Source organism: Alosa sapidissima, chromosome 14, assembly GCF_018492685.1.
Source record: "Alosa sapidissima isolate fAloSap1 chromosome 14, fAloSap1.pri, whole genome shotgun sequence".
Taxonomy (NCBI): Eukaryota; Metazoa; Chordata; class Actinopteri; order Clupeiformes; family Clupeidae; genus Alosa; species Alosa sapidissima.
In genome coordinates this window covers 19650294-19672848 of record NC_055970.1, presented here as the reverse complement: position 1 = coordinate 19672848, position 22555 = coordinate 19650294, and the positions used below count along the sequence as shown (strand labels likewise).

General features: G+C 40.3%; 2 protein-coding genes across 4 annotated transcripts in view; one reads left to right on the top strand and one right to left on the bottom strand.

Moving 5' to 3' along the window:
* LOC121681677 overlaps positions 1–14147 on the bottom strand; it is a 27890-nt gene extending 13743 nt beyond the window's left edge. The window contains exons 1-4 of one of the 3 annotated variants that reach the window (XM_042061548.1): positions 13973–14147; positions 13823–13891; positions 3710–3724; positions 3442–3581 (exon numbers count right to left, since the gene is read on the bottom strand). In XM_042061548.1, the coding sequence (XP_041917482.1) occupies positions 3442–3581; positions 3710–3724; positions 13823–13891; position 13973 (225 nt within the window). In that variant the 5' untranslated portion in view covers positions 13974–14147. The remainder of the gene's footprint in view (positions 1–3441; positions 3582–3709; positions 3725–13822; positions 13892–13972) is intronic. The other 2 variants (XM_042061550.1, XM_042061549.1) reach the window with 2 other exon arrangements.
* LOC121681678 lies at positions 12360–22555 on the top strand. Its single transcript, XM_042061551.1, has 10 exons — positions 12360–12672; positions 14150–14375; positions 14482–14524; positions 16831–16976; positions 17321–17450; positions 17578–17835; positions 17998–18291; positions 18666–18814; positions 18899–18970; positions 20351–22555. Exons 3-10 carry the CDS (start codon positions 14482–14484, stop codon positions 20546–20548), a joined length of 1290 nt encoding a protein of 429 aa, XP_041917485.1. The 5' UTR covers positions 12360–12672; positions 14150–14375; the 3' UTR covers positions 20549–22555.

Genomic DNA, 22555 nt, shown 5'->3' with positions numbered 1-22555 from the left:
CTTCTGTCCCTAGGTGCCGTGTGCACAGTGCGAGATGCGCGTGGTTGCGGCGGCACTGGACACTTTGTTCCAGGTGCGTTTACAGTAGCCTACTATTGACAAGTTAACAAGGCCGATGAGCTGGAGCTGGACTGGAGCTGTCCCTGACGGGACAAATCAAAATCATCCAAAATACGGGATGTCCCGCACAATTCGTGACGGTTGGCAACCTTAATCAACAGTGATATAGACAGGTGCACAGGTGTGCACCGTGCTTCTATCATCCACAAATGCACACATCCATGCAAAACATTACAGATTACATGATTACAATGGGAAACATAATTAGAATAAAGATATTACGGAATAATTGTGGTGATGGTGAATAATTACTCATCTCACAATGAGTAATTATTCACCATCATTTGCAAATTTGTAATGACGGAGAGGCAAAATTGAAGCACAGTACGCACCGTCACGAGATGTAAGCAACTCCTCTGCAGGATAAGCATTTTTTATTCAGTCGTTCGAACATTATTGGGGTAAGTGTTGCATTTTCCAAGGCTATGTTTTCTATGGTAACCCATTGTCAGGCAATAGTGAAAGTAATTAACTTGTATTTACTGTTTTGTTGTTGACTGACACCAGGGTGAAGTTAGTTTCACTTTGCCAATGAGTTCAAATAATAGTGCAAATGTGTGTCTATACGATACTAGGTTTTAGTAAAGCATGCTTTAGTGCAGCGGTTCCCAAACTTTTTTTTCCCGCGGACCACCTTGTACATCCTCCTGCTCTATTTCTCTCCCTCTTTTTCTCTTCGATCGCTTTAGGCCTTTTGGACAGTGTCCCTGTTTTTAAGTCAGTTTTCCATGATTGCGCAGCCTTCTACGCGCCAGATATTCTGGCTGCCCACAGGAAATCACGTGCATTGTTGGTAGCTTATTTTTTTATGAAAACATAGCCTATTATAGTTTACAAATGATTTCCTTTAATTTCGCGTTTCCATATCATTATAACCCGATTCAAAATTATTTATTATTTATGAATTAATTAGATTATTAATTAATTAATCATTTTTAACACCTTTCCGACATTGCCCTTTTCATCTTGTGTAACCCCTAGTGGCAGCTCGCGTACCACCCTTGGACCACCGGTGGTACGCGTACCACAGTTTGGGAATCCCTGCTTTAGTGGAATAACTGTTCAATACGGTCTCACATGCAAGACTCTATTCCTCTGTGGTTCCATGTTGGTGGAATGAGTTGCCCAGTGCTCTCCGTTCCTGTGGTAGTTTTGGGTCGTTTAAGAGGGGTCTAAAGACATTCCTTGTCATGAGCATTCTCTCTCCCTGGCAACAACCTTAATTGATTCAACTCTCTGCCACTCTGCTCACTCTCTCTCTACTCTGCCTAACGAGCTCCACCTGGCTCCGCCCTGCTCTGCTCTTGTTACCTGGCCAGCTGCGCTGCATTTCCCACTCACCATCCTCACCTTGCCCCACTCTGCTCTAATTACTCTGCCAGCTGCACTGCATTTCTCCACTAACCTCTCCCAGTATATAAAGCCCTGTTTTTCAGCCAAGCCCTGTCAGATCGTCTTCAAACCTGGACCCGTAACCTGCCTGCCTGTCTACTCTCTGACTCGGATCCTTTCTTGACTGCCTCCCTGTTCTACCGCCCCGGTTATCCCGACCTGCCTTCCGGATCTTCTCGATTACTCTCCGATCTTCAGCCCCCCCGGTAACTCAAATCTGCCTTCTGTCCCTCACCACGTTTAGTGCCTAGCCCTGGTCTGTACTACTGCCTGCTGTTCACCTTGCTGTTGTGTGTGTGTGTTCCCCTGAGCCCCGAGAACCCCTGACACCCCTGGCACTCCTAGCACCCCTGGAACCGGAACCTCCAAGACCTCACGTTTCTCACTCCTCTTCCCCCCTGAACCCTTCTATAAAAAGACTCTGAATTTGAACTTGCGCTCTTGGGTCGTCTTCTGTCCGTGACATTCCTGTTAAACATGCACTTAGTTGTTTAAGCGCTTCTTATGTGTTATGGTTTGTATAATGTTTTATTTTCATTAGGCTGTTGATTAATTTGACATCATTGTTTATTATTGATATTCTCCTTTATGTAGTCTTACCATGTCATTGTTTTTATATTATTGATTGAATGGACATTATTGTTTTATAATTGCTTTTTCCCTCATTTTCATTGCTTATTTTATTAGGCTGTTGATTGAATTGATATTGTTGTTTATTATTACTATTCTCCTTATTATAGTTTGACCAACATTCTAATCTGTTCCCTGTTCAATTTTAAATATTATGTTTTGTATTTGTATGTTGCTTTGGACAAAGGCGTCTGCTAAATCCATAACCATAACATGCAAGCAGATTCCTTCAAATGCGCCACTGACTATTAAAATACCGATGAGCTGTTTAAAATTGCACTGAGCTGTTAAAGGGAATGACCGATGTCATTCTCATTGGTTTAAATGATGTTAAGCCCAAAATACACCCACGACTGATTGAAAAACCAAAGAACGACTTGTTGCGCCATACACCCAACGTTTGATTATTAAAACACTTCCTATGTGGACTGGACATCCCACTAAATTTAAATAAGCTTTTCGCCAGTGACCATGCATTTTAGACTGTCACAATAGGGCCCTTTAACACCATCTTGGTGGTGTGTAGGTCTAATTGAGTGCCTGTCACTTTAAGACGTTCGTGAGGGAGGAAAGCTTGCCGTTTTAACAGTCCCTCAGTATGGATGCAATTCTTAATGTTTTTTTAAATGGAATTAGTTAAAATAAAGGTTTGTACTTCTATTCCTTGGGACAAGCCCTTTCGAGTCTTAGAAAATACTTTGGGATTTTGCAAACATTCAGTGTTAGAATCAAGAAAATGAATATTGAGATATTGACATATTGAGATATTGACAAGCAGCTGTAACTAAGCTTGCTAAGCTCGACATCCAAACAATATTCTAACGTTTGCTTAGACATACGGCTTGCTTGCATAACTTTAACTTAGTAAATTGTGGAGACCGAACTATGTTGTGATAAGACCTTAGCAGAGTTAACTTGAATGCAGCAGTTTTGAACAAATGTGTGCAGCATGATAGATACTTTATTGATCCCCAGGGGAAATTCAAGAACCATAGTCATGATGCTAAGTGGAATTAATAGCAATTTAACCTGTTGTCTTCAATGCAATGCTTCTATGTGCCAACAACAATCCTTGAACAATTGTTAATGTTATGCTAAATGTGCATGTAGAGGAGGGGTGGCGGGTCCTTTACGAGAGAGAGTGGGGCGGGGCAAGGAAAGGCTGCGTGCCTGAAAAGTGCTGCTAAAGGATTTTATCTGATTTAAATAGTACAACATAGAGATTTATTGTGTGGCGGCCCGCCACAGACTGGTAAATGTGAAATAGGGAAAAGGGAAACACTGCATCTCCCCTATTACCTGTGTACCCGTTGCAATTTTCCTCTCCGACCAGTTTTGGACGAAGTACAAGTTTATGTGCTGACTTTTCAGTGAATCTTCAAGTTTAAAATAAAATGGCGATCCAGGACATACTTGTTTCACCTCTGTGCGACAGTCCACTGCAAGAGAAAGAAAGTAGAAAAAGAGATTCATGGTGTTATTGTCATATAAGACCTTAAATAAATAAGTTATAAATACTTCTTGATTATCCAAGTCAGCAGACTGGGGGAAACCACTGGTTCCTTACCTCCTGGGGCAATTCCTGTAGAGTAAAACAGATCAGGTTATTTTAAGAGAACTGTAACATTTTTACTAGTGTTGTTTATACTAGTTATAATAATACAATACAAATTGTATATTCATACATTCTGACGAATTAAACACAGTTCAGGCAATCAAAATGACATTATGGATACTGAAAATGAAATTATGATTGTTAATAACTGTATTGTAGATAGGTCACCAAGTACTGTCGGCACGAAAAGAAAAAAACAATTAGTTCTACCAACAGCTAGAGCGGCCAGCCAGCTACAGTGCTACATTTTGGGAGCATGTTAATGAGCCTCCATGTTCATGCCTCCAGAGTGTAGCACTGTAGCTGCCTAGCAGCTCTAGCTATCTCTAGCTAACTACAGCAGCTCGAGCTACGTAAAACTGACTTTTTGTTTTTCGTGCGACAGTACTCGCAGGACCCTCGAGAAACAGAGGTCTATGTGAAAAATTGCCAGAATTCTCCATTAAATTACATTGATCTGAAATGACACCTACAGTATGGAGGAAGATAGCGTCGATAATATGTGAAATTGAACGCCCAACACACTTTGGCAAGCATACGCAGCTGGACCTGATGTGTATTGCAGTAATTCAGTTTCTCTTAGTCAAAATGAACATTGCACATATCCACAGCATTACTCTTGCACTCTATAAAAAAAATGTTGTTCGAGGTGCTTGGGTCATTTATATTTACTCATTTGAATTCATGTTGGGTTGGTTTCTGCTATCCAGCATCTGAGCTAGTGATTGAGGACAGTGGCCCCTCGTCTTCTTTACCAGATGTGTTATCTACCCAGCAGCTGGGTCAGTTCAACTCAGTGATTTCATTATTTCATACACAGAATTTTCATTTTTTGAGATATCCAGTAAATAATGCTTCCTAAGATTAATGACATCACTTTTGCTGTTCATTTGTATGGGTCTTTAAGTTTCCAGTGCATCATTCTTTCTATCGACAACTGTCATTTCAACTCCCATTACCAAGGATCCAATTATTGCTAGTCATAAAATTTCAGATATCCAAAATGAAATTGAATGAATTGCGGTATAAGCCATAAAAACTTAACTGCACGTGGTAGACTTAAAACCAGCTACGGCTGTACTAAGTGATTGTATATGCTCATATAGACGCCAAAAGTTCATGGGGCACTAACCTTGTTTTGAGATAAATGTCTTTTAATCGCGATCTCTTGGATAAGTACTTCATTACCCACAATCCTGAACAATCCCACAATCCCACAGTGATGTCTCTGATTGGTGGAAAGGCCGTTATGGTCATAGATTGAAACTTTCTCAACGAAAATTATTGACAAAGATGGCGGAGTCTTTTACTGCCTATGGCGAGAATCTTAATGTGATTAAAAACTTTCTTGACGAATATTGGTATCAACAAGGATTGTGGTTTATACATCACACAAACTTAGTCAGGGCCAATACACTATCAAATAGACCACTGTAAATGTTAGTTTAAACACTCAAACTTTTCAGGTAGCCGACAAGCTAACCTTTAGCATTTCCGACATTGTATGTCATTACATAATGCAGCTAACATTAGCCTACATGCTGCAACACAGGTATGAAATATATTATGTTTTAGTGAATGTCCAAAGGGGTGAAAGCCACTTTAAATCGCGTCACATTATTGACTGTTGTGTGTCCGAGAGTCAGCTTGTGGGTTTTGTAAGGGCCAGCATGAGGGACAAGACCTACAAAGTTGTGGTGAGTTAAGCAGGGAGATTGGTAACGTGCTGCTACTGTAGATAACATTAGCTAGGCTACTGTAGCCTTCATACTGTATGATTCATATCAATCATTAACCTAGGAATACTTCTTTGTGCATTTAATGAACATTTTGTGTAATAATTCACGGCAAATTAATAAACTGAATATGGTGGTCCAAGAGCAGACCATGCACCGGTCCATGCATCAGCCCGACTAAGCAGTACAGCATAGGATGACAGTCAGGTAGGGGTGGGCATATCGATCCAAATATCGATAGTATCGATACCAACATTGGTATTGGTATCGGATCGATACCAGCGTGATGGGATCGATACTTTAATTTTAGTTCACTTTCAATATCTCTTAATTTGTTCAAAATGTTCCTGTTTCACCAAGGGCTAGTCTAGTCATGCAAACACCATTCCTTTCACATTTTGCATGCCCGCTTTGCAATGTTATGTTGCTGAAATGTTTGTAAACTATTAACAGTGGAAATCATAAAATCATTAGTCATAGAAATGTATTCAAATTTAGTATATTGATGTTTTATTCATGTCATAAATCATGACACACTGTTCTCCCCTATATAAAAGTATATAAACTGCTTTTAGTCACAAATATCAGTATTGGTATCGGTATCGGCAATACTGGCCCTATATTTAATTGGTATCGGATCGAAACCAGATTTTACAGTATCGCACACCACTACAGTCAGGTACAGCCCTCACCATGTTGCTAACATTAACATTAACCGCTTTCACACACACAATATAAAATACACTATTATTTACACGATTACTCCTGAAATAACTTCGATTAACTGCACATTCACTATACAAAAATCACTGTTTGGAGGAAAGGGTTTGCGTGCTGTTGCTGGTGTTCAAATGGCAATATTCGCCCGTTTCATTCTTGCTTATAATTCAGTGAGGCGTGGTGGTTTATGGGATGAGTAGTTCCTTTGCTCAGAAATGAAAATAGATAGATAGATAGATAGATAGATAGATAGATACTTTATTGATCCCCAAGGGGAAATTCAGGGGGTCTCAGTAGCATACAGACATCACACACAACATGCACATACAGCAGAAATGGTAAATATAAGTATAAGTATAAACATATAACCAAACTCCACTGTACAATAGAGACAGTAGGAGATAAGAAAAACTAACAAAACTAAATACTAAATATAGCTGCAAGCAGCAATGAGGGGGCCAAGGAGTTGAGCAGGAGTTGTCATGGCAACCCAATGTTGTTACATTATACACACACCCAATTAACCCCCTGTCCCATACACACACATACACAGATTAACCTCCTCTCCCACACACCCCAATAACCCCCCACACATATGCATACCTCAAACATCACCAAATTTATTGTGCGTAGTCAGGTTGTAGTCACGAGTCCAGATTAGAGACCGACCGATTTGGGTTTTTCTAAAGCCAATGCCGATACCGATTTTTAGCGGTCGGAGTCAGCCGATGGCCGATGTGACCTGCCGATTTTTTGGGCCGTTATGCTATCGTATTATCCTTATTAGGCATGCTAAAAATCATACTAGTAAGAGGCACAACACTTGTAAACTTCACACGATTTATTGAAAATTGAACATTAAAAAATCAACATATGATAAATAACATATGTTCTATATACACTATATATTTATGTATATAGTAGAAATATTATGTAGGCTATTATATAAAAATGATGATAAATGATAAATAACATATGTTCTATATATACACTATATATTTATGTATATAGTAGAAATATTATGTAGGCTATTATATAAAAATGACTGTAGGGGCCTACTCATCGATAACATCAATAATTAACAAATGTATGACTTCTTGCAGTCTGTTAGTCTATTAATTATTAATTTTAATATGTTTAACAGAGTGCAAGAAGACTTCCATGATGTGACAACTTCAGATAGTTACTTCAAAACGGCAAAATATTGTTCAGGTTATACAGTTTCACTGTGGAACTTCCATGCCTTACCACAGACCTATGTTTCAACAATATAAAACTCTGTCTCCCAGCATGCTGTGAGCATGCATCAAATCAAACATGTATACATCGCGAAAACAAATTGACACGGGATGACAATGTTTTAAAACGTTCACTTGTTATTTGTGCGTCCTCTTTTTCCTCAATCATTTCACTTAGATTGTCCGTTACTTAAGTTTAGATCGTAACATAGCAGTCACCGGCGTTGAGGGCGGGGGCTTGCATAGTCGGCGCATTCCCAACGCACTCAGAGCCACAACGCTAAGCAACTTTCATTTCTTCTTCAACTCCGATGCAGTTGAAAACGAATGAACATATATGTGTTATAAAGCGTTCACATGTTAGATTTGCGTCCACCTCTTCGTGGTGGTGTAGTGCTGCTTAATTGAAATGGGATAGGCAAAGGGTTATCTTATATTCGGCTATTACGTGTGGCACATTTATTGGGCTTTTAGCCTCTTTTAATTTATTTGATGAGGAACTGATAAATATGGAGCCCCGGATATGTCATGGGGGAAAAAAATAATAAGTTGTGGCCACGAAATAGCAATTCGTTCCCACAAAATAATAAGTTGTGGCCACAAAATAGCAATTCGTTCCCACAAAGTACTAATTTGTGTCCACGAAATATTAATTCGTTCCCACGAAATAGTAATTTGTGGCCACGAAATAGGTAGGCCTATAGGCTGTGCACTGGACAGCTGGATGAGCAAATCAAGCGCAACTCCTCAAACAGGAACAGTCGCTGTCACACAACAGGGATATGGTAGAGTGCTATTTTAGGCTAGGAATGAAATACAAAGACATTTTGAAAAGCCTGGCATTGGAGGGATTCATTATTAGCGAGAGGCATCTCCACAGACTATTAAGAGCCAGGTTGCTGCACCGGCGTAGATACGACTTGAACGTGTCTCTCTCGTTTGTGTTTTTTTATAAGGCGGCCGTGAACATTTCCATTAAAACATGCATCAGATAGCTGGAGGTGAATCTTCATTCCCCCCCCCCCCCCCCCCCCTCACTCTCACTTTTTCCCCATCCTCATCTCATCTCACGCCTTCTACCCACACACCCATCACTGTTCCATTTCTTAGTTATTATTTGCATACGCCGCGCGCTGATGAAATCATATATCGGGCACTTCTATCTTTTGTAAAACGTCGCGTCGCATAGGTGCGCTGACCCGAGGACCTGTGCCGAGATAGATGGACGGTCAGGAGCAACGCCGAGGCTGATGGAGAACCGGGACAAATGAAACACTTGAATGAAATGAATGAATTGAATGAAACGTAATTTACAAAGACATTGTAAAACACTGAAAGTTAATATTTTGTCACTAGCAACCTACATCTGTCCTCTGTCAAATACAGTTGCATTTACAGCTCTGAACAAAACCGCTCAAGAGTTATTTGAGAAGTCCTCCTTGTCCTCCTGGCTGGGACAAATGAAACAGCATGGGGGACGAATGAAACATACAGCTTAAATTATGTAAACTTCCCACAACTTCAATATTTGACAACATACCATGAATGGTACTTCAAGTATGTGTTATTTTAGATAGATTGCTGCTGGGCTATATGTCTTGGTTCATGTCTGTTAACATTGCCGTCATGGTGATGCGCGTATTTCGCGGTTATGGAAATAGCATGCACTATGCCATTAATATAGCTAGAATAATGCATGTTTCGAATTATATAATGTTTCTATAGTACAAAATGTTATTTCACTCTGTTTTTATGTGGTTAAAGCCACCACACATCCAAATAAGTGCCCTTCATGACCCACAGGCCGTCAGTCTCCATAGGTTAACATGGCAAAACTCGACCCCCTACCTGATAGCCCCAAATATATTTGCATCTTTCTAAAACTGCTTTTCCATGTCTCACCTGCATAAAATATAGTATAAACACAGATATGTGTGCATTGACTTAGAATAAATGGGGTTTACTGCCTGGTCGGGACAAATAGGTGTTTCAATCGTCCCCCCATAGAAATTTAGCATTATAGGCTGTTTTGCATCCATTACAAACAAACATGCAATGTGAACGTCTGGGATTGGGGAGAGCACTAAATGCTCTACTGAATAAGCATGAAGTCAAACCTTTAAATGAAAAACACTCTTTAATAATCAAAAAAATAATAAACCGCTAATGAAGTAAACTTGTGACCATCAGAAATCGTTTATCGCCTGTAACTCCGTGATAACAGGACGTAACAGGAAGGCATTTGGCTGATCAACGGAGGTTAATATGCTCTATGTTTTGTCCAAAGGATGTCTGTCTATCATCGTTGCACTCGGAGAAAACAAGAATGTTTCATTCGTCCCCCGTTTCAATCGTCCCGGTTGTAGGCCTACCCTACTGCAAACCAGAGAATTGAGAGCTGGTGGGGAGTGATGAGAAAAGACACTACAGGCTTCTACTGACGCTCGATTTGCTCACCCAGCTGTCCAGTGCACGTTAGATAATAGGCTACATATTTCGTGGCCACAAATTACTATTTCGTGGGAACGAATTAATATTTCGTGGCCACAAATTAGTAGGCTACTTTATGGGAACGAATTGCTATTTTGTGGCCACAACTTATTATTTTGTGGGAACGAATTGCTATTTCGTGGCCACAACTTATTATTTTTTTTCCCAAAAACATATCTGGGGCTCAGTAGATAAAGACTGAGCAGCAGAAGTCATAGTCGATACATAAATCGTTTATTATTATAATTAGGATATTGATAGCCTACTATACTACTTTACTACTATTACTGTTATTATTATTATTATTCGGATGAGGCAAAGGAATGTAAATCTGAGTCTGAAATGTTGGCTACAAACAGTCTATACTGCTTTATACAACAATTGGGTTCTATGGAACTATTTATTTGTTTCTGATTGGCCGAGAGACGTTCCATGAGTTGGAATATCCCTGGACATTTCAACTCAGACTTTGCACAGCTAATAATAAATCACTCCGCGATACAATGCGAAGATTTGACACAATGTTCTCATCCCAGCTCTCCACTATTTTAAGCAATGGGTTACTCCTTAGCAAACCATAACGAAACAGTGCTTCACCACATCTGTGGATTAAGCTACACAGTCAACTCAATGTAAGTAAGATAAACGAGGATGCTAATTGTTCTCAGCATTGCCAGCATTGTGTAGGGCCTATAATATGATTGTCACTTGGAGGAGACTTGTAGATAACTAACGTTAGCATAGTTAGCTAACCGCTGCTAACGTGCTAGCATCGTGTCAGAAAAACATATGGGGCTGTGCACAGTAGTGTAACATTTATTCACCATAAATTAATAAAGTTGAGTGGTTCTGCAATGTAGGCTATGTTTCCGTTTTTTTGCAGTACCATGTCCCTTACATAACATGGCCCAGTGTCCTTGTAACATGCATGCAGCAAAGCTAGATATGAATGTGATTTCAGCCCGACTTTCAACATTTCTTTCAAGAAGACACGTAAACCACAAAGACCCGTAAAGAGGGATCTGGAATGTTGGTTACCTAGCAACCAAGACGCTGTCTATTGAAAAGGGAACTGTTAACATTTGTAAACAATATTGGGGTGTTTTCAGATTATTTAGTTTGTGGTAGAATTGTTGTATAAAAGCAATATAGCACTTGTGATCGTGGGATTGGTCATGGATATTCCCACGGCTGTTGTTGCCTGCGCCACTCGGCCTCCGGCCTCGTGGCTACGGCCGAACAACACCCGTGGGAATATCCATGACCAACCCCACTCTCACTCGTGCTATATTGCTTAAGTAACTGCACTGCTGTTAATAATTGTTAACTTCCGGGAACTATAGGTACCTTCTCAGCCTACGTCATTACGTTCACTGGAGGCAAAACAAACCATTAGGGATGGGCAGAACGAGGCTTTGTGAAACAACGAAACATTCGAAGCAATTGCGCCGGAATGTGTCGAGGTTTCGAAACAATCCGACACACGTAACTCCATGGTGACATCTAGTGGCCAGTTTTGCTAACATCACATTTTGACCGTGAAGCACAACTGCTTCAGACGAAGAATATAAATAGCCAACATGGAACGCAAGATTTCGTCCACAGCCACGTGGTTCAGTGGTTAACACACTTGCATTCGGCAGGAGCGGCCGGTGTTCGACTCCCTGCTGGTGCTTAGAAATTTCAGACTAGTATATGCGTTCAGTAACTAGAACATTTTTATATCTGCCAGTTAGATGTTTTGTTATTTCAGTTTCATAGTACATTATCCTTTGGAATATGCTGGAGAGGAAAATGCTACAATGGTTTTAAAATGTAGGCTATGCTTATGGCCCAGGGTTTTTTTTTGGAACATGTTGTAGGGAAATAAAGGATACATGTGAAGCAGGTTAGACTAATCAGGTACAACATGGGAAAAAAATGTATGTCAACATACATTTTTATTATAACAGTTGTTCTGCCGTCTTGGCATTTAATCTGTTTCTTGTTTTTGAATAAACCTCCCCAGCCTTGGAAAAAATTCTTTCACAAGGCACACTTGTTGCTGGCATGCACAGATATTTTTTTGCCATCACAGTTAGGTTTGGATAAACCACTCTCCTCTCCTGCCAGTATTTCAAAGGGTCAGCTGTTCTTGAAATAAAGGCATCAGTCATATATTTTTTTTACTTCTGCTACTATCTAAATATTAACGTCACTAGACGATATCTATCTAAACTATCGCTCACTGTCTGTCTAGCCTGTCAAGTAATCTATATCACTAACCTATCAATCACAAGTGCACTATAAATCGCTATATCTTTATATGTCTCTATGTCGCTATATCTCTCAAAATCTCTCTCCTCACAAAAAACCCACAAAGATAGGATGTGTTTGAATGACTTTTAAGCATTCTGGGACTTTGTAATTTAGATCTCGGGTAATTGGCTCGCGCAGCAAGTGTGCCACCTGTCCAAACCAAATTGAAACACCACGAAGCCTCACTAAGCCATGGTCACGTGACATGGGCGTTTTGAACCACACTTCGAAACACTGTTCGAAACACTTGCGTTTCGGAAGCTCGACACTGTTTCGAAACGTCAGCTTCGAAGGTCACATCCCTACAAACCATCACCTCAGCTGGGAAGCTAAACCAACAGTCATATTTGGGAGGCTAAAGGTTATCATGGTCTGATCTTGCTGTGCTGTCGGGTGCCAGAACCGAAAAAGTCATCGGTTAAATTTGAAATAAGTAGGCTAGTTACCAGTGAGAACGTAGTTGTTCGTTTGACTCACGATAACCCAAGCCGTGTAGCCTATGTCACTTAATATTCATTTCTATACAAAGCAAGACGGCGGATTCCTAAAGAAACTCAAGCGCCCACACCATAAGTGTATCTAAATTAGCTATGTACCAAAAATTATATTTTACCGTGACTCGAAGAGCTAAACCAAAGATCCTTGATTAGGCTACTAGCTAGGCCTACTACTACCAAAGATTGTTAGGCTTAACAATCTTTGCTACTACTGTGTAAGGCCCAGCACTAAACTCCGAGCATGGTAAACAAAATTAGACAGTATTTCAGGCAGCCCCGGTAAGAAACAAACTAGATTTTGTTCAAATCTACACACCTATGGCTACTGAAAAATGTGAGGTTCATTTATAAAATGTTATTTTGAAGTATTAAAAAACATTGTTGTTTTAGAATTTTCAAACGAAATGGTCGGTAATTAGCACGTTTGCGATTCATCTTTGCCTTGTGACATTGGCACTGGCTCGGTAAAATGTCGGTTCAGCAAACACAAAACTCATCCGATACGTCATTGTAGGTCTATTGTAAGTCTTGGACATAACCATTTAGGGGATAGTTATATGCATTCAATGATTTATACACCCTCAGCTTCTCCTTACTGTAGACACTCGGTTTTTCAATAATGTCCGGCCATTCAACTGATGCCTGTCACTCTTCTTTCCAATCACTGACGGTATTAGGTCTGTCAGGATGGTCCCATCTGATAATGTAGCCTTATTTTTTTTTTTTTTAAATAATCCTCCCGATCACGTACACTGAGTGTATGTACATACTGTGTTATATCGTTACACATTTTAGCAAAGATTTTAGATTACTGTCTGATTTTAGCCGCCTCACTAGTACTATTCAAATAGCCAGCCTCACTATCCAAATGATTGTTTCTGCCTCCAGTGACGTCACACCCACCCGAATGTTTATGTTTTCACCGCCATTGCGAAGGGGTCTATTTGAGGCTTCCATTAGCTGCCATTGTTGGGGAAAATGGAACATTAGCGTCAATGCAGTTGTCGCAACTCTACCTAGGATACTATAGCAAAGATCCTTGATTACTAGCTCCGCTTTAACCCTCTCTGACTATAGGCTACTCACCCAATAGAACACCCAAGACTGAAAGCAAGCCGTACATCATCTGTAAATATCCAGAGAGAGGGGGAGACACTTTAAGAAGACAGCAATGCATTATGTTAGGCCTATAGAGATAAATGGTTAAGCTGTAGTGACATTAAACTAAAACCTTACTCACGGTTCTGTTTGGAGTTGCCTATGGCTACACGGCATAAAGTACTAAGCGCAGATAGACGACAGTCATAACATAACATAACACGCCATAACATAAATTAATATATTCTGCTGTTTAGAGCAGAGCACTCAGTAATATCCGGATAACTGTTTACGCCAACACGTTCTTGGTTACAGGTATTCCCTCTTCGCTTCGACAAACGACTCCTCCCATTAGTTTGAGGGGCGGAGAAGATCTGAAATATCCTGCATCCTACATTTGGTTGACTAACTCAAGGGAGGAGATATGCTTGGAAGCCTATGGATACAAGGGAGTCAGGCGATAGCTCACTTTTAATTAGGCTACTTTTTTTCAAGGGCACCTATCTGAAAGCAAACGTTTTAGCCTTTGAACCATATCATCGTAAGTAACATTATTTTCTATTTCCTATGTGTGGGAAAATAACAGCCATTTCTATGTTCTGCCTTGCATGCCTCTGCATTCACTGTGGTCTGTTGATGTTTTTCAGATGTTCAGGTTGTTCCACTTCATCTGCACTGTGGCCTGTGTCGGCAAGTATAACTCTTTCAATCATTCCCTGTGTTACAAATGATCTTTGTTATCAGAGACGGACACGCCCTTACAAAAGACCACTGTCTCGCTAGCCGGAGAAATATTCTTTGGTCACCGCTATTTACCGATTTACTCCATTGACTCCCATTAACTTCCATTCAACACGTCAACAAAATGTTAATTATGTGGTTAAACCAGACATCCCAAGTCTCCCGGAAGTTCCGGGAGTCTCCCGCATATTGATAACGGCTCCCTGACGCCCGCAAATTAGATAAAATCTCCCGGAATCTAGAGCGAGCGATCAAGAGCACGCACACAAGACCGAAACTTCAAATTGTGTGTGTATCTCAGTGTAGCGCGCACACGACAGGGATGGAGAGAGAGAGAGAGAGGTAGTGCGTGTGTGCCAGAGAGCATCCTGATTGGCCTGTTTCAGTTCAGTTCAGTAGGAGCAGGAGCGTCATGGCAGAGGAAGAGTGCCCCCCAAATAGGAACATTTAAGACCCATTTCACATCAGACTACAGTGACTTTAGCATTGTCATGGCGGGTTAAATGATTGCTAAAGACATGTTGAGGTGAGTTTAACAAGTGTTATTTCATGTGCATATTATTCAGGACTAGCCTACTAGATGGCTATTTGCCAAGGCTACATAAAGACCAAACTACCAAAATCTACTTTATTATCACAATTTCTAACTATAGGCCTTCCTTATTTGGTGTCCTGAGTAGAGACAAGTAATTATTTTTATTAATAATTTTTTATTATTATTATTATTTTTTTTTTTGGGGGGGGGGGGGGTACCTCCCTGAAATGGCTTTTTGCAGGTTGGGATGTCTGTTAAACTAACGCCGCTGACTTATGCCACCAACTATTTCACTTTCAAATTGTCAATTTGCATGTGCTTTCTTATTATGCAGTCAGTCAGTTTGCACCTGTCGGCTTCTACACCAACTGGTTTCCTTACGCGTGCACGCGTTGTGCTCACCACAGCAGCAGGAGTTGTCAGACATCACAATATATATTGTGTATATATATACTTTACTCTTGTCATATTGCTCAGGAAAGTGAAAACTCCTTACACCAAACAACTTTGACAAGATTTGGGAAAGATTCTTCAAAGACTCTTGAGTAAAGCTTGAATGGGGGGCATTAGTTAAAAGACTACAATCTTTTAAGAATCTTTCCCAAATCTTTTCAAAGTTGTTTGGTGTAAGGTGGCCATAACTTGAGATGAGACAAGTTTTAAAGCGAAAAATTACTGTTAGTTTAGTCACTTTTAAGCATGATGATAGCGGGCGAAATGCTAATGGTCTAATCCAATTCAATGATCGGCTGGAGCTAAAAGTGGTATCGCCAGACTCAGAGAATGACTGGATGAACTGGAGAAAGGCAAAAAATCAATTGTTTAACTCGAGGGGACGTGGAAAATGGGCATATTTCCCCAAATGGTGGCGATATCCCTTTAAAGGTGCCATGTGTAATGTCCGCCAAAAAATCAATTCATACTCCACATTCCATAAAAGATGGGGGAAGTATACCTCCAGAAAGTGAAATGGTCTACCCTAGAGTAACAACCGACAAACGTGTATTGCAGTTTGGCTGGCGGTTATGTTGCCCGCATACCGCCTCCCATGGCCGAAACTGGTATTATGATACCTGTCGGGCTGTGGCTAGTAATTTAGCATGCTAATTCAGGTTGATATCTCTGCAGTACTATACCATGTCATTTTTTTTAATGACATCATCGCCCTTATTTCTTCTCATTCTTTTGATGCGTGTAGCTAATTTTTTGGATATTTTTACCTCAATTCTTACACATGGCACCTTTTAACCACTGTTCAATTCTTGAATTTCCCCTTGGGGATCAATAAACTATCTATCTATCTATCTATCTATCTATCTATCCATCTAACCATCTATCCATCCATCCATCGCCCAGATCAAGGGCAACTTATTTCAGATATCTCAGGACAACAGGTTGCTGGGTGTTGCCTGTATTATTAATTTCTGGTAGGCTGAGAATTGGATAGCTGTTCAAGAAGAGATGAAGTAGTTCAGAGAGTAATGGCTCATGCAGATAACTAAATAGCATTACTACAAAACTATATTGGTTTTGTTATTGCGCGATCAAATCCAGTTTAATGCTCATGGCGGTGATATGAAATGCCACTTACAATATTTAATAAATAAATTGTTTGTAAATGTCGGACGTGCAGATCAGAAGGCACACAACACCGGTCAGTCCATATACCTTGTGACTTGGCCTGAATGACCTAAACAACTTTTAATTGTGAATTCTGCAGCTGCTTCCATGCAAATATATGAAATGTGCCCTGGAACATCCTTCTATATACCACACTCACCTGAATATGATCCCAAAACATCAGATTTATACTTCACCCCACAGTCTGGTCCTTCAGCCAGGGTGATGGTTCTTAACAAAACACAGGTAAGTTGTCTGTGAGCACAAGTGTGTTAGTATTGTTATAGTTAGTATACTTAGGTACAGTATATTGATGTAGGCTGTGACAATAATGATCTTACAGTATATACTGATACAGGAATTGAGTTGATGGCTTTTCTTACCTTACATTTATCTCCTTTTTACCTTTTTCTCTTGTATCCTTTATTCACCCTTCTGCATTTGTTGTTTGATTTCTAGTTTGTTATTACCTTATCTGTTCATATTATTTTGTAGGCTCATACAGGTTAATTAAATAAAGGACCAGGGAAAGCAGAAGACATACTGCTTGTTATCTTCTCAGATGTTGACCCTTGTATTTTTTTACCCAGCCAACAGATTCTCATTACATGTTCAAGGATGAGACGCTGTTTATTTTTGAACTGCGGGAGTCAGACACAGGAATTTTCTCTTGGTCAAATCACAATAAATTCCACACTATCCTTAAACTTGTGATTAAAGGTAAAGTGAACTATCGCTTTTGACCTTTAAATATGGGAAATGTTGAATTTGAATAGTGTTCAGTTTGTTTCTCTTGACCTCATTCTGTAAGGTGAAACTGCTAATATATATTTGTTTCCTCTCTTAGACTGTGCTGAACCAAAGGTGGTTGTCTTTGGAAACCAATTGAAACTGAATGTTCCCCCTGAGGCAGTAATGCTAGAGTTCGTTCGTGCATCTGACCAGAGAAAAGCAACAATATGGCCTTCCTCCTTATTCAATGTTTCTAAGGGTTACATTCAGGAATCCTATTGGTATCAACAGATTACCTACGCTGACAGGGGATTTTACACATTCCGTAAAACGAATTTGGCAGAGTTGTCAAAAATACAGGTGATCGTGACAGGTGAGGAGAAGGGACCAGGAGAGTTAAGATACAGTTGTAGTAGAATAAATTAATATATGTATTAACTCAATGTCAGGGGCATAGTTGGTCACTAAGTGATATGAAGACACATTCTTTACCTTTCTTTCATCTTAACTTTCTTTTTCTGCATTCTCTCTCCAGCTAATGTACAGTATCTCAATTTGGATGAGGAAGATCGCCTTGAAATCTATGTTCCAATAGCTAAGGCTTCAGTGTCGGTGGATTTTACCGCACTAGAAGGCAAGAAATACACAGTAATCAGCAACGGGTATGCCACTGAAGAGGGAACCGACCACTTTCATGGTCGGATCAAGATGACCAGCAGGTCAGGAGGATCTGCCATTACAGTGACCGACTTGCAGAGGAGTGACGCAGGCAGATACCAGATTTTTGACGGTCAAGGAAATCTGCTTGCTGTGTGGCTTCTACGGCAATGTATGTTCTATAGTATACTATCTGTGTTATCACATTCGTAATTTTGACTTCTTTCTTGCTATATGAACACTGAATGCTGATGTATTGCACTTGTTTGTATAGTATTTTGGGCTATTTACCAAAGTCCTTGTAGGCAATTCCTCCTGTCTTGGCAGCCATGGTGGTAACACACTTTGGCCAGTTACCAAGCAGCCAATATCCTATTCAAGTGAAATGCCATGTTGGCGTTATGAATTAACCCTATGCATTTCTATGCAGGATTCTTTGAGTGCTGTGTCTCCTCATTAACAAGTCTCTGTATTTACGCACTTCTGCCTCTCTCCCTTTACCTCTTGTACCCTATCCTCTTTGTCCGTGCATTTCTCTCCCCACAGACTCTGCCACCTCCTACTACGTGTATTTGTTTGCACTGATTCCTGTAGTGCTTGTTATCCTGCTCAGTGTCTGTGTGAAGAAGTGCTGCTGTAAAAACACCAAAAGCAGCCCTACCTCTAACCCAGCAGCTGCCTCTTCTGAACCCATGGTGAGTTTGTTTGAGCCCAATGGCAAGAATAATATTTTCAGTCTGTTTCAGTCTGCCTGACCTTTAATGTGGTTGTGGTTTTAGCCTTACAATGCTGTTGAGATTGATGAACCTGCGCCAACCAACAGGACAGTGACACCCCATCCTGTTGACACGGTATGTGTCTTTAAATTTCTATTAAACAGGACTGCTGTGCAAGCCATTGCATATTCATTGCTCTACTCTATTTACCTTGCATTGGTCATGCCTTTACCTTGCACCTTGTGGTTCATGTGGTAACACAAGGAAGTACGGTGGTCGAGAAGTGCAAAACAAATTTACATTTGCAAATGTAATTTTGTGCTCGAACTTTGTAAATATGCACCCATAAATGTAAATTTGTTTTGCATTTCTCGGCCACCGCAAGGAAGAGACGCGCATGGAGAAGGGCAATTCTATGGAAAAATACATTTTTTGTAACATCCATAGCGCCAATAAAATGTCATGGTATGGTATGATGTGAATGATTACATGAAATTTGAGCATTTGCTATTTTTGGCTGAAGAATGTAAATGAGAAAAAATGAATTATCATTCAAATGCCAAGGCATTTCACTGGCGTTATGGATGTGACAAAAAGTCAATTTTCTGTGAAATTGCCCAGAAACACACACAGTTCCTCAGGACATTCATTCATTGCTGTGACAAATTAGAACGGGTTTGTAAAAGACAGTCCCGGTACACTTTGAGTCAGACTAGAACAACTGATTGAATGATATATCTTTCAGTTGATGGGAACCAATGTAAGGGGAATGAATACTAAATCACAATGATCATGAATACTTCTTATCCCCCAGACCAGAGGCTCAACCTTTTGGGCGATGGGGCACACCAAAGGTCAAATTAAAATGCCAAGGCACAACGATTTATGGTTACTGTTACATATATTACAAGAGGCTATAACTGGGCTGTTCATTTCCATATTTTTTCTATACAGCTTTCATAAGCTGAGACCCCAGCTATCGGCATACTCACATGATGTTGACTGAGCTGCATAATAGATATATAGCATATTAGGCAACTTTATAACTATCACTTCATGACTATGAGCCTGTATTAAAAATGCATTGGGTTCCTCAAATTTCCACGGCACACCTCAATTTGCCTCACGGCACACCAGTTAAGAACCAGAGCCCCAGAAAACAAGATCACAACTGAAACGGACACCTTTACAAACATTTATAGTAAATCATCTTTGTAGTAGAATGGGGATTGCCCCTTATTTTTTTAGAACTTTTTTTATTAACAACCATATCTGCATGATGAAGCAGTATGGCACAAATGAGAGTTGTGTTAGTAGCAGATATCGCCACGCCACGGCCATAGACACGAGGCCGGAGGGAATGTCCTGAGATATCGACTCTCGTGATGACTCATGGAATGCTTGTCTCGTCCAATCACTACTGAATAAATACTTTGACCGGACCGAACTGTTGTTTTAATCAAATTATAATAATGCTAGTACTAACAGGTGTCCCCTCTATTCTCCTTTGAGCAGGGTCCAGCGGAGGCAACGCCATCAGCCCCTTCTGCTTCTTCAGCTCTTGGTTCTTCATCCGATCACCAGCCCCAGTACCAGCTGAAGGGATTCGACAGCAGTGCAGGTGACTTCCTCACCACCTCCACTCTCAGTATGGACAACGCCGCTGCCAACGGCGATACGTCTGTCTACTCATCAAACAAGCTCACCTGGTGATATTGGGGGGGCCCTTGTCAACCCAACTTCAAGAGGATTTCATCCGACTGCTGTCTGTGTCAACTGAAGGAATAACCTACACTGGGCCTGTTTTCAGAGGATGTACTTCAAATGTTTTATCACGTTCCGCTAACGTCCACAGGAGATCGTTCAAGATGGATACGTATTCTGTTCCCAATGCAATCACACCCAAAGAATACTCTTTGTACAGTTCTCTCTATAGTCAAATATTTTATTTGGCATAACCAGTAGTGGCATTATTTTCTACTATCTTAACACTCAGAGTGGATGGTAGTCTGTTCTGTCTATTTCAGGGTTGAGTAGAAGCCACATGCCTTAGTTAACTGGAATGGCTGTCACCCTGTCTCTCTCCCTGTGGTGTCTATTTCAGGGTTGAGTAAAAGCCACATGCCTTAGTTCACTGGAGTGGCTGTCACCCTGTCTCTCTCCCTGTGGTGTCATTATAGTGCTGTTCACAGTCTAAAAATATTGCCCTTGTTTAGAAGGAATTCAGCCATATTCCTAAAAGCATCTGAAGAGAATTTCGGTGCATCTCCCTCAGACAGGTGTGAAACCACTTCATGGTAATTGTTGCTAGATTTCTCTCCGCTGCTCGAGGTAGAGGGTTCAGGAGGTCTTTGTTATTTAGTATTACACCTTGTGTCTGTTTTATATCCTTTTAAGGATCATATTTCCATACAGGTGAAATTTGTGATTTTAATGTTAATTTTAGACTTTAGGTCATGGTATGTTTTTCTTTGAAGATATGTTTTATTTAGAGCGCACAACTTTTACATTAGCCTGTTACATTACACCATGACAGCAGAGTTAGTTAAAACCATTTGTTAATTTGCTCAAGGGCACAACAGTGGAAGCAGGGAATTGAACCCACAACGTTTCAGGTTACTGCATACTACAGCTCCTAAGCCACTATGCTGGCGCAACTTGTGACTTTGTGAATACTATTGTTATTATAGGAATATAACATGGAGGGCAAGGATATTAAAGTCACTATTATAGTTCTTTTTTGTAAGGGCTGTGTCTAATTTATGTCTGTGTCTATTGTCTGTCAGAAAAGCCTTACATTGAACAATACTTAGTCAGGGGTAAATTGTGTACAGGTTTACAAAATTAAAATGGGTCATTTAGCCGTTGGGACCATTGCTGTAGATATAGACTTACCATTTCTAACAGGCTGCACATTCAGCAGCAACAGGTAAAGATAACGGGAGAAGAAGCTTTCTTGTTTTCTGAAAGAAAAAAAAAAGCATGACCAAAAACACAGTTTACTCCTACCTCACGCATTTATGTGTGTTTAAATAACATTGTGTGTTTGTGTTTATGCTCTGTATTTTAAACATTACTCTAAGCTGTACAGTCTGGCCATCCACACATGACCCTTAAACCATCCTTACACCAGAAGACTGACCAGATTTGGGAAAGATTCTTGAAAGATTGTAGTCTTTTGAGTAAAGCTTGAATGGACATTAGTTAAAAGACTCCAATCCTTTAAGAATATTTTCCAAATTTTGCCAAAGACTTCTGATGTATGGGTGCACATAAAGTGTCCCTGGTTCGCCCCAGCCTTTGATGCTCCGCAACAAGTCAAATGTCTCCATATCTCAGGAGGACAATCTGGATAAAAAAAAATATATAATGTAAATTATTGTGGCATAAATGTCACATATGTCAGTTAGAATCAAGTGACTAAGAAGCAAGTCAATTTTACAGTGCCTTATAGGCTGTTTAGCTAAGTGTTAGATGTCATGTCTCAAAGTGATTTGTCAATGTGCATACCAATAACTGTTGTGTATTGAATTCATTATTTAAAACTGGTGCAACTGGCTACAGCATCCCACATTTCGGTCCACGTGTCCACTGGGATCTGGGATCGAGTCCGACCGTGTCATTTTCCGATCCCACCCCATCTCTCTCTCCCGCTCACTTTCTGTCAGCCTCTTCATTGTCCTGCATGTGCAATAAAGGCATAAGAGCCCCCCAAAAATA

Excerpts from the sequence above, each read along its gene's own strand:
- LOC121681678 (XM_042061551.1), top strand. The coding sequence starts at position 14,482 with ATGTTCAGGTTGTTCCACTTCATCTGCACTGTGGCCTGTGTCG. Across the intron at positions 17,836-17,997 it reads AATACAGGTGATCGTGACAG|CTAATGTACAGTATCTCAAT; the intron begins GTGAGGAGAAGG and ends TTCTCTCTCCAG. Across the intron at positions 18,292-18,665 it reads TGTGTGGCTTCTACGGCAAT|ACTCTGCCACCTCCTACTAC; the intron begins GTATGTTCTATA and ends CTCTCCCCACAG.